Source organism: Tenrec ecaudatus, chromosome 10, assembly GCF_050624435.1.
Source record: "Tenrec ecaudatus isolate mTenEca1 chromosome 10, mTenEca1.hap1, whole genome shotgun sequence".
Lineage (NCBI taxonomy): Eukaryota > Metazoa > Chordata > Mammalia > Afrosoricida > Tenrecidae > Tenrec > Tenrec ecaudatus.
The window spans coordinates 70,111,885-70,124,781 of NC_134539.1; the positions used below are offsets into that span (position 1 = coordinate 70,111,885).

Genomic DNA, 12,897 nt, shown 5'->3' on the forward strand with positions numbered 1-12,897 from the left:
GAATCTCTATTCTCATTATTGGTCCTGAGAAGTTTATCTATCCTGGATTCCCTGTGTTGCAGGCTCTTATATATAGCAGTGTGTGTGTTCTGGTCTAATTTATAAGGTAGAATTGAGGTCATGATAGTGGAGTGGGGGGAGAGCATTAAAGAATTAGAGGAAAGTTGTGTGCTTCATTGATATTATACAGCACCCTGACTGGGTCATCTCTTCCTTGTGACTTTTCTGTGAGGGGATGTCCAATTTTCTACAAATGGGCTTTGGGTCTCCACTCCTCGATCAGCCCCCACCCCCATTCACATTGGTATGATTTTATTCTGGTTCTTAGATGCCTGATACCTGATCCCATTGACACCTCACGTGTGCTTCTGGTGTGCTTCTTCCATGTGTCCTTTGTTGCTTCTCAGGCAGATGTTATATATTTTGATAGCCGGTCACCATAAGCTTTCTTCACCACATTTACTTATGCACCCATTTTGTCTTCCGCAATTTTGTCAGGAAAGTGAGTATCATAGAATTCTGGATTATTAGAACAAAGTGTTCTTGTGTTGAGGCCCAATGTCCATTTGTTAATTCTTAACATATAGATATAAGTACATATATCTATTTCCTTCTTGTTAGATATAAATATATTTACATATGTGCATGTCTGTGTTTAGGTCTCTATAAATGTCCTTTGCCTCCTGGTTCTTTCCTCTATTTCTTTTTACTTTCCTCTTGTCCCACCATCATGTTCGGCCTTCATTCAGGTGTAGTAATTCCTCCTTGTTACATTGCCTTTGATCAGTGGTTCTCAACCTTTCTAATACAGCGACCCTTTAATACGGTTCCCCATGTGGTGACCCTTCCATTCATAAAATTATTTTCTTTGTTACTTCATAACTAATTTTGCTATTGTTATGAATTGGCGATCCCTGTGAAAGGGTCATTCGACCCACAAAGAGGTTGCAACCCACAGGTTCAGAACTACTCGCCCACTAGGCATCTTATACCCTTCTCTCCATTGATTTTAGTTCACTTGTTCCCTTTCCCTGGGTTGGTTGCTCCCCCTCCTTCCTTTCTCCCACCCCCCTTTTTTTCTTAAAGCTATTATGTTAAAACGTTATTTTTGTCTGGATGACTTAATTTGTACATCCCACACCCCTTTAGATCGTGTATCTTGCTTGCTTGTATCATCTTATTAATCAGGTCTCCAGGCCATAATCTTGTTGCCTGCCAAGGCACCGTCCACCGTTGGTACCAGCTGTTGAGTCGATCCCAACGGTTGAGGGCACCATGTACACAGAGTTCAACTGTTCTACAGGATTCTGAAGGCTGTAGCCTTTTAGAAGCAGAGAACCGGGTTTTCCCTCAGGTGCCTCTCAGTGAGTTCAAATCACCAACCACTCAGCCACCAATCAAGTGTGTTTACACCCTCCAGGGACTGCCACAGGACTCCCAACTGTCACCTTCCCTCTATAAAATGCACACTGCATTGCGACAGACCGCTATCCAGGTCAACTGAAAACAGTGTCACGGACATTAGCTTCCATGGCATCTCCATCACGAGACATACAGAATGCAACTGCTCACATTTTGTGTGTTTGGCATGGAATCCATTGTACTTTAACTTAAAGACTTTCCTTCACAGACCTCAGTATTCCCCGCCCCCAAAGTGTAAGTTCTTGCTTTCCCACTTCTCTGTATGTATGCTCCTCTGCATGCTTACAGGGATCCTGGGAACAACAGTTTTGATGGATTAACTCCAAACAGCCTCATCACCAAGGACCAAAAAGATACAAAGACCTGCAGACAAGTTCCTCCACTCTGCCTATCAAACACCCTTCTTCTAATCCCTCAATCCCAAAGGCATGCATGATTATAAATGTCAGTATTTCCTCAACATATATTCCTAGTGAAAATCTAGCCAGAGGAAGCAGAGGCAACAGCAGAGGTTCCTGCATTAAGTTTCCATGCCCAGTGCCAGTAGGCGTCTAAGCTCATGAGAGGCAGCAGGAAGAGGAGAGAAGGAGGGAGGTGTTAAGGGCACCTGCAAGCATAACAAAACTTGTTTTCTCTGGTCTCTGACCAGCCCCTCTGGTGCAAGAATTTTAGAGGTAAACTGATTCGCAGACCCTCAGCACATAGCCTTGCATGAGCCCTTTGCTTAACAACCTTGCGGAGTGCACAAACAAGCTCAACAAGGAAAGGAGCTTGCTTTAAATCTAACACTCATGTCGCTGCAGTACAAGGACTCCCACCAGGGAGTTGAATTCCAAGTTCCGTGGCTTGCTTGTTGGCTTACTACATTCTTCTAAAGTTGCACCCTGAATTGTAATAGTGTTTTCCAAGTGAAAAATGATGGCCATTTTATTGAAACAAGATAAAGTATTTTAGTTTAAAAATGATTTTCAGGCAGTCTTTCTATAATCCAAAGCTAATCAAAGAAATTGCCCATGACTTACTGGTGGCTCAGTTCTCTTACTTCACATGGCTTGAAGCACCATTCTTTGGCCAGTTTTTCTTGTTGAGATGCTTCTTCTAAAAACACTATCTTTAAAAGAGAGAGCAAAAGAAAAGAATTACAATTCATGAATTACAACTGAGATAGTTAATGTTTATTGTGCCAACCTGGCTGATAAACACATGTGGGTTAATTGAAGGGTGGAGGGATAAATGGCTTGGTGGGCCTCACCTTTCTAGTTCTTGGCTCCCTTGCTTTCTGATGGTCAGACCACGGTGCAGCTGCCTTAGCCAGTTCCCTGCTTCAGCTGGCAAGGCTGACTTCCTGCAAGGCATCCCCAAGGAGAAGCTGCATGAACCTACCCCGATGCAGCCCTGGGTGCTCGAGCAGCCATGTGGAGCCCCTGCCAGCACTGAGATGCTTACACGTTCACTGACTTGGATTTCCTTCTGCAGTTGGTGTCATAGTGTGTGTTTTGTGAGATGGAGAGGGACTTTGTGGATTGGTGTCAGATATATGGGCTAATGCTGGACTTGTAAGCATGGGCAGCACTGGGTTGGGATATTTTCTTAATGCGCACTTAACCTTTATATAAAACTATCTCTTAGACATATGAGTTTCTGTGGATTTGTTTCTCTGAAGTACCCAGACTAACACACTGTCATTTGTTACTATTAAATATCTTAATCTTCTAAGATACTACACTAGAGCTGGATTTGCCTTGGGTCACTGAAGAATAAATGGATAACGTGTCTCCTTTTCTGCTGTAGCACTGGTGTTTCTCAATTGACAACATATTCACATGACCACAAACTGCATTTAGATTGTTTGGGTTATCTTTTTCTTTCATTGTACATCTTATCAGTCACAGGTGCTACATACAGTGTTGGCACATGCTGCTGCCTGATGTTATAATCCACATGATCCCACAAGTGGAGTTATACCACAACTGACAAAATTATGACACTGTCCAAATCATTACCAGTAAAATAATATGTAATATATTCATAGCTAAAAATAGAGATCAGGTTAATTAAACATTTGAAAAGGCAATAATAATTAAAACTAAAAAAATAGAAAAATTTAACTTCAATAATTAGAGAACCAATTTATGATGAAGTCATTGGAACAAAACCCCCATCATAAACTGGAGGTTACTTGTACAGAAATGTGTAAAGCTTCAAAAATTATAGAATATTAAAAATGGTAGATTGATAATCCTCTCACCCCTGAAAATGATCAAAGGAGATGATTTTCCATAGAAATATTACCTCACAGAGGATTAAGAGATTTTTGTTAGGCTCTACAGGAAAGTCCAGTAACAGTGACATCCTAGGACAAGTTAGTAACACTATCTGTCTATCTGTGGTATGGTGGTGACTTGGGTGTTAGCACTGGTAATGGAAGCTGTACCCACTGCTCTTTCAAATAGCAGCAGGGATACCATGGTGAACAGGTTCCAGCAAAGCTTCCAGAATAAAACAAACCAAAACCCAAACCTGGCCATCTTCTGGAAATAAGCCAAGGGGAAACCCTATTTGCCACCATAGAACATTTCCTGGTTCATTTGCTCTTAGCAAGGTCTCAGAAAGGATCAGTTGCTATAGGACGACATCATAATTGATGAAGGTGAGGACCAGCGTGGGCCAGGAAACCTCCTAATATGATGAACTGGCACAGTAGGGGCAGCAATGGGCTCAAACATGTTGGGACCATGAGGGTAACATTAGACTAGGCATGATTTTCTTCTACTTTAAATAAAAATACCAAGCAGCAGAGTTAACTCAAGAGCAGATGAAAACAACAAATATACATGCACATAAAATTGTCTGACAGTTGAGTCTCTACAGCCTAAATTTTAAAAAGTCATTTTAGTGGTGGGCTCATACAACCCTTATCGCAATCCCTGTATTCATCCCAATCCCTGTATTCAAGCACATTTGTACATTTGTTGCTGATATAGTTAGTGTTTATTGTGCCAACATGGCCGATAAACACATGTGGTGTTAATTGAAGGGTAGAGAGATAAATGGCTCGGTGAGGCTCGCCTTTCTAGTTCTTGGGTCTCCTGCTTTGTGATGGTCGGACCAGAGTGCAGCTGCTTTAGCCAGTTCCCTGCTTCAGCTGGCAAGGCTCACTTCCTGCAAGACATCCCTGAGGAGAAGGCACAAAGTCCTACCCTGATGAAGCCCTGGGTGCTGGAGCAGCCGTGTGGAGACCCCTGCCAGTGCTGAGATGCTTACACACTCACTGACTCGGCTTTCCTCCTGCAGTCAGCATCATTGTATGTGTCTTGGGAGATGCAGTAGGACTTTGTGGATTGTTGTCAGACATATGGGTTAACGGACTTGTGGGCTTGGGCAGCACTGGGTTGAGATGTTTTCTTGATGTGCACTTAACCTTTATATCAAATTCTCTCTTATACATATGCGTTTCTGTGGATTTATTTCTCTAAAGTACCCAGACAAACACAGTTGCCATCATCATTCTCAAAACATTTTCTTTTTACTTGAGCCCTTAGTATCAGCTTATTTTTCTCCTCCCTCCCCACTCCCACTCATTATCCCTTGATAATTTACAAATTATTATTATTTTTTCATGTTTTACACTGATCGACGTCTCCTTTTACCCACTTTTCTATTGTCTGTCCCCCTGGGAGGGGGTTATATGTAGGTAACATGTAGATCTAATGTAGGTTATATAATCAGTTCCCTGTCTCTTCCCCCACCTACCCCTTCTCCTCCTGGTATCGCTATTTTCAATATCAGGCCTGAGGGATTTATCTGTCCTAGATTCCCTGTGTTTCCAGGTCTAATCCATATCCATGTACATGCTCTGGTCTAGCCAGATTTATAAGGTAGAATTGCGGTCATGATAGTGGGGTGGGAGTTGGGGGGTGGCGGGAAGCATTAAAGAACTAGAGGAAAGTTGTATGTTTAATTGGTGCTATACTGCACCCTGACTGGCTAGCCTCTTCTTTGTGACACTTCTGTAAGGGGATCTACAACCCCGCCCCCCTTATATGTTGATGTTTTGATGCTAGACACTCACTATAGTCTGCTGTATTTTTTTTCAGTTCTGTGTAGAAAAAACACAACAGTAAAGCAGGTAAGAGTCAGGCTGGTGAGGTGTGAAGCTCATTTCTAACAACTGGATGACCTTGGAAGAGTTGTTCAGTCTTTCTTGATCTGATTCCCCATCTGCAAACTGGGACTAGTGCCGCCAGACAGTGCACAAGGCTCTTGTGCGCACTAGGTGTCTTGGAAACACAATGGAAGTGCTCCAGCTGCTAACCAAGAATTGGAGCCTTGAACATACTGGACATTTCTCAGGAAAAGAGCCCTGAAAATCTGCTTCTGTAAAGATGGACCACAATAAGCATGAATGCTATGGAGCTGGTTAGAACCCAGAGCAGCCCTGTTGGACGGAGTACAACTAGCCAAGGTGGGTTTGACTCACCACCAACCTTTTATAGTTAGCTGCCATTAGCGTGCTTAAAATCCATATAAAACTTAGTACAGAAATTACTACGTCTTGGAGTCCAGGGTATAATTGTGCATTTAAATTATATCAGCTATGAACATTTTAATCCATATTGAAATCCCATAAAATTAAAAAGACTCCCATAGCCAGGTTATTCCAAATTTACTTAAAAGTCTTCCAAAGCTGAAATGAGTATCAGTAGCTAAATGCAAATGTAAATGATTTAAAACAGAAAACCCAGCTCGTTAGTGGTATTCCCCCTACTTCAGACATGCAGTAGCTAAATGTGGCTGCAATAATGGACCATGAGGTTCAGAGAATTTCATAGAAAATTCCATAGCAAAATGTAATGTCTGAACTACATAAAGAGATCCTGATCCCGGAGAAAGATGGAAATTCCTACATTTCTACAAATCTAGCACAATCTTCAAACACACCAGACACCATGTCATCAAGTTGATACCAACTAACTGATGGTGGCCCTTTGACCTTCACACACAACCTTCCAAAACACGCAAATGCACACAAACACAAACATGCAAAACAGGAGAACTGACAAACCAGCACCACGTTATTTCATAGCATGCACGCCAACATATCCCAAATGACAGTGATGTTCTAAAAACAATTCAACATATATGAAAATGTAAGACAAAATGGAATTTGTTTCCCATGTACCAGTGACCGGGCGATGGAGGCTGCTGAAGAGTAACAGCCCCGTGCATACATCACAGGATAGCTCTGTCCCATTGCCATCGGCTGGAGAGCTGTACCTGCACAACAGCACCAGCAGCCACAGGGCATGGGATATTTTCTATTAACTTGTACCAGGTGTTTAGGAGTTAAGAAATGACTCAATTTAAAGACTACTAAATTAAGTTCACCCATGCCTCCCTTTTTCGCTTCAGTCAACACTGAAATTATAAGTATTCTGACCCTTGGTCACACACTAGGAATCTTAATCAGCCCCATTATCATGAGGCTTTATATTCCACTTACCCTTGACCAAGATCTTCGCCTATCAAGTTTCCGGGATCAGTTGCAATGGAGTTGACTGCATGTGTGCTGCAGTGGAATTATGCTCTGTCGGGTCTTCAGTAGCTGATTTGGGGGAATATATCTCTAGGTCTTTCTTTCAAGGTGCTTCTGTATGGACTCAAGTCTCCCATCTTTCCACTAGCAACCAAGCACATTCATCACTGCGCCACCCAGGACTGCCATGTATACCAACTAGGTAATCAAGAATCAGGGACAGTTTAGAAACCTCCATTGTTTAAACTTTGGGATGCCTCGCTCACAGTTTCTCTCTGCCCTCTGAGCTCCCCCTTCGTTCCTGATGATTTCAACACCAGCATGGACCATTCTTCTACTTGTTGACAGGGAGGTCAACCTCAGTGACTTGTTCCACTGGACCCACACTCACACCTTTAATTGCTCTGCACCCAAAGCTACTGAGCCACCTGTCTCATGCTCTGACCACATTCATCTCGCTCTTCTAATTGCGTTTTGGACTCTCCCCACTGAGGCCTCCCTTGACCTCCCTCTGGTCCATCAGCATCTTCCTCTCATTGCTTTCTTTGTCCAGTTTAGATTCCAACATCTATTATTTCTGACCTCCATTGTCATTCATTTAACACACATTTGGTAAAATTCCCACCTTGATGGAAGTCAACTCTCCTTTTCTCTAGGTTAAACTTCAGTAGCCAAGTAGGGTTGGAGCAAGGCGTATACACTGCTAAAGGGAAATCTGCAAACACCAAACTCAGACACCCAACAATCCCTGGCAAATGTCAGCTTTTCTCTACCACTGTGGTTTAAATCAAATTGAAGGAAGACAAAATTATCAACTGACAGCTCATTAAAAATATTTTTTGGTGAGAGACCAACACAACATTTGTAGCAAGGGACTTGGGTGTTCAAAAGTTGAGAAAACTGCTGTAAAAAATCTCCTTCCATTCTCATGTACCTCATTTATATGAAAAACTTTCTCAGCACTTACATCTATAAAATGAACAAAATAAAAATGTCTGCCATCCTTTATTTTATTTGAGTAGCATTCATCCATGGATACATTATCTAGTGCTAGAAAAAACAGTGTCTTTTTTGTGCATGTAGCAACCTACTTTTCAGAATTTGTAACAGATTTTTAAAAATTTCCAGGAAATTTTAAACATTTAAACTTAAGTCCACAAATCTTATCGTGAAGAAATATGATAGGGGTTGATCAATAATATGGAAGAGGGGCAGGGTAAAAGAACAACAAACAGAAGTCGATAGGTTTGCTATACACATTGGACAAGACCACAGAAGAGGAGATCAAGAGGGCAGTGCCCTTCACAGTAGCCAAGAACAAACTGAAATACCTTAGAATAAATTTAACAAGAAAACTAATGACCTATACAAGGAAAACTACAATATCCTCCTACAGGAAATCAAAAGCGACCTCCACAATGGAGAACATCTCATGCTCATGGATTGGAAGGCTCAACATAGTGAAGATGTCAATCTTACTCAAAGCACTTTATAAGTTTAACGCTATTCCGATTCAAATACCAACCACCTTCTTAAAAGAATTGGAAAATCTGACCACCAATTTCATATGGAAAAACTGACCATCAATTTCAAACACAGAATTAGAAGAGAACTCCTCAAGAAGGACAAAGTCGGAGGACTCGCTCTACCTGATTTTAATACCTACTACACAGCCAGAGTGGTCAAAACAGCATGGTACTGGTACAATGACAGATACTCAGGTCAGTGGAAAAGAATAGAAATCCAGAAGTAAAAACATCAGCATATAGACAACTGATCTTCGAGAAGGGTCCCCAAAACATAAAGTAGGAAGGTGATGCCTTTTTTAACAAGTGGTGTTGGGTACAATGGATATCCACCTGTAGAAAAATGAAACAAAATGTTTAATTCACCCCATGCACAAGAACAAATTCAAGGTGGATCACAGACCTAGAAGTAAAACTCCAAAACCATCAGAACCATCAAGGAAGGAATCGGGACAAGCCTCAGAGCACTGGCCCTGGGAATTCATAGGCTCACTGCAATAGGGAAGGGTACACACACAGGTGAACTGGAAATTGATAAATGGGATTTAATAAGAATAAAACACCAGTGTGCCTCGAAAGACTTCACCAAGAGGGTGACAAGGCAACCCACAGACTGGGAGAAGATTTTTAGTAATGACACATCAAAGGACTCATTACTAAAATCTACAACACCCCTAATGGCCTGCAAAAAGAGGAAAACAGTTAACCTCCTAAGGAAGTGGGCAAAAGAACTGAAAAAGAACTCTCATAGGGAGGAGACCCATATGGCCAACAAACACACGAGAAAGTGTTCCCGTTCATTAGCCATAAAAGAAATGCACATTAAAACAACCATGAGATACCACCTAACACCAAGCACAGGGGATGAATTCCCTGCTTGGAGCTGATGGGGCAGAGAGGGCTGTGGGACTACCCACAGCTCAAGATACGTTGCCCCCTAACTGGAACATATGGAGACAGGGGACAATAATGGGGACACACGTTGGGGAGACAGTGTGGGAATGGAGGAGAACAGATCAGCAATTGGAGTAAAGCTGAGCACAGAGCCCTTGAGGATCCTCAAGAATGGACTTCAGATGAGAAGGAGCAGTCCCCGATCCCCCTCAGGACCAGCGGGGAGGGTCCCAGGCAGGCGGGCCAGTAAACAGACTGGACCTATCTGGGGTCTTTTTTCTTTTCTCTCATCTTTTTCTTTTCCCTTTTCTTTCTTCAATGTAGGTTTTCTTATTGTTAGGACTAGGACATGGATGTTTTGCCTAATTATATGGGTTGGACCATGGTAGGGAAGCCTGGGGAGAAGGCAATGGGACCAATGGCCCCAGAAGGTAGAGGGGAAAGGAGGGGTGGGAAAGAAGGGTGTGGTGAGCGGACGGTGCCATGGACAGGGGAACAACTAGGGAAGCAGAACCAGCATCTAGGAGAGGGTAGAGATCCTGTGAGCATTAGAGCAACACCAAGCTAGTGGAGAGGAAGCACTAAGAGGCAGAAGAAGGGGAAACATGATGGCGTGGCAGGAGGAGGCAAAAGCAAACAGGCAAGCTCTAGGAATCAAAGGCATAGATAGGGAGATTAACAGAGGTGGGCACTTATGGAAATACATTAATCCATAACAACAGAGGCATTGGCCTCGGGACATATATTTATAAGGTAATACACTGAAACTGCACACTGGACTTGGGCTTTGGCTCATACCTTCCCTCAATACAAGAACACATTGTTCTAACAAATTGCATTCTGTGCTGCTACTCCCCCACTACCCACCCACACACTCACACATGATCGCCGAAAACAAAATGGGTGCATAAGCAGATGTAGTGAAGACAGAGGATGGTGCCCGGCTATTAAAAGATACGGTGTTTGGGGCCTTAAAGGCTTGAAGTTAAACAAGCAGCCATCCAACAGTGAAGCAACAAGCCCACAAGGAAGAAGCACACCAGCCGGTGCGATCACGAGGTATCAAGACTACGCAATGGGCATCAGAAGAGTCACAACAAATAGTAAACAAACTAACAAAAATGAATTGGTGAGAACGGAGGGATGTTGGAGCAGAGACCCAAAGCCTATCCATGGACAATAGAACATCCCCCCACAGAGGGGTTGCAGGGAAGGGGCGAGTCAATCAGGGTGCTGTAGAGCCCTAATGGGTCACACAATATACCTCTGTTTCCCGGAGGCCTCCTCTCTCTCTCTCTCTCTCTCTCTCTCTCTCTCTCTCTGTCTCTCTCTCTCTCTCTCACACACACACACACACACACACACACACACACACACACACACACACACACACACACACACACCCTGCCCTGCTATCATGACCTCAGTGCTGCTTCCCAATCTAGACTAGACGGGAGCATGTATGTAATAGGTATAGGAAATAGATAAAACTCATAACACATGGAACCCAGGAACAGGAATGGGAATAGAGATGCCAAAAGGGCAGGGGGCAGGGGGAAGAGGTGGGCAGGGAGAGGGGCACCGATCACAATGAATAGCACATAACCACACACGCCCAGTCAGGGGAAGCACAACAGAAACCAGAGAGGAAGGGAGATGGCAGTTGAAGTGAGATTTGAAAATAATTAACAATCTACAATCTATCAGAGGGCTACGATGGTTGGGGTGGGGGGAGTGGGGGGAGGAGAGAGGGAAAAAAGGAGGAGCTGATCCCAAGGGCTCAATGGAAAGTGTCTAGAAAAGAACGATTGAATATATGTACGAATATGTCGGAAACAATTGATGTATGGTTTGTAACAAGAGTTTTAAGAGCTCCCCAAAAATGATTTTAAAAAGATATATCTGTATTCCAGTCTGAGAAATAATGTATGAATGTTTCGTTACTTAAAGAGTTGTTTAAGAGATATACAGCAAAAAAAGAAAAAAGAGAGAGATGCAGCAAGAACAATGTTTGCAGGGCTCATTAATAAAAATTTTATTTTATATAACCAAAAACAAAGGATTTCCAATGTAAAGTTTTTTACATTAGTACAAACTGTTTAGAGAGAGTGGAACAGAATTATTAATACAGGAAAAACATGCAACATTCCAAATCTTTACAAAAGAGCTAGTTCGCAATTAAAACAAAACAAATAAAGGTAATTATTAAATCATGTTATTTTATTTCCATTGGACAATATTTTATAATATTGTTTAATTTTAACATGTCTATAATTATTTAGAAAAACTTTGTACTGTTTTAGAACCATAAAAAGAGTATAAAGTTTCTTCAAAATCATTTTAGGGCAAAAAAAATCATCATTTTAGGGCACATTATCCATGAAGAGTGAAAACCATTTCTCTAGACAACTCACATTCCCACCATTCACAAGACAATTTCAAATCTTTCCTCTGAATCTCCCACTCCATCCACCCCCAAAGTGGGCATCATTCATATATGGGTAATACTGAAAATGTTCAAACCATCTCAAAGTAAGTAAATAAGGGAATGGGTAAAAACAACAAAATTGTGCAGTGATGGCTAACTACAGTGTTGGCTGAACAGCATGATGAATGTGATTTAATTATCACAGAACTGTCCATGTGATGAATGCTGAAATGGGAAATATTTTGTTATGTATGTATTTACCATGCCTTTTTTAAGTTAAAAAATAACAGGGGTGACATTGTTCACGATATCAAATGAAAACTATCCTTGATAAAATGTTGAGAAGTTTCTTTTTATTGTATGTTGTTATGTGACATGTACGGGTCACAGTTTTGCTAAGAGGAAAGGGAGTATCTGTTGGTGCTGTTTTTAAAAGTTGACGGTGGTTATTTTCTATTTTTGGTATGATTTTGAGGTGATTTATACATATTTTTAATTCAAAATGGTTTTACTCCACCCCAAACAATAAAGATAATTCTAAATGTGTTTGAAAGTGTAAAATATAAAAAATAGGAATATGTAAGTATAATCCTTATCCACGCAACTATGTTTGAGGATTTAAGACAGAGAGCTAGAAAAATCAAACAAATAAAAAACCTTGTTCAACAACATACAATTATATAATAAATGGCTAGTATTAATTATCACCCCTTGCTTTTTCAAATTCTAAATTCTTAATAGACAGAACCTGTTTAAATTACTTTATTATATGCAAAATTCTAGTCAGGAAGAAAAGTATGCCCTACTATCATAAAACTCATTTAATAATTTGTTTTAATTAAATACTAAAAAGTTATTTTAAAAATACAGAAAGCTAGAAAATGAATCAAGTGAGGATGAGAGTAGGACAGATTTCCGTGGGCTCAGATAGAAGGACCGTGGGTGTCGTGAATGTAAGTTTCAAAGAGAAGGCCGACCCAAACAGTGATGGTTCTTGGTATGGAGGTAATGGGATGAAAATAAATATAGTAGCCGAGGCACTGAGACAAATTGCTCTATGTTATGGAAAGAGTGTACTTTAAATAACATTT

General features: G+C 41.4%; 1 protein-coding gene and 1 non-coding gene across 2 annotated transcripts in view; both read right to left on the reverse strand.

Moving 5' to 3' along the window:
• Positions 1 to 12,897, reverse strand: part of GDA (guanine deaminase) — a 102,322-nt gene that overhangs the window by 42,348 nt on the left and 47,077 nt on the right. Inside the window, exon 2 of the mRNA XM_075559067.1 lies at positions 2,445 to 2,533. Within this exon, the coding sequence (XP_075415182.1) occupies positions 2,445 to 2,533 (89 nt within the window). The remainder of the gene's footprint in view (positions 1 to 2,444; positions 2,534 to 12,897) is intronic.
• LOC142460669 (small nucleolar RNA SNORA84) lies at positions 6,597 to 6,728 on the reverse strand. The gene has a single exon (XR_012786834.1). It is a non-coding gene; the product is annotated as a small nucleolar RNA SNORA84 (small nucleolar RNA).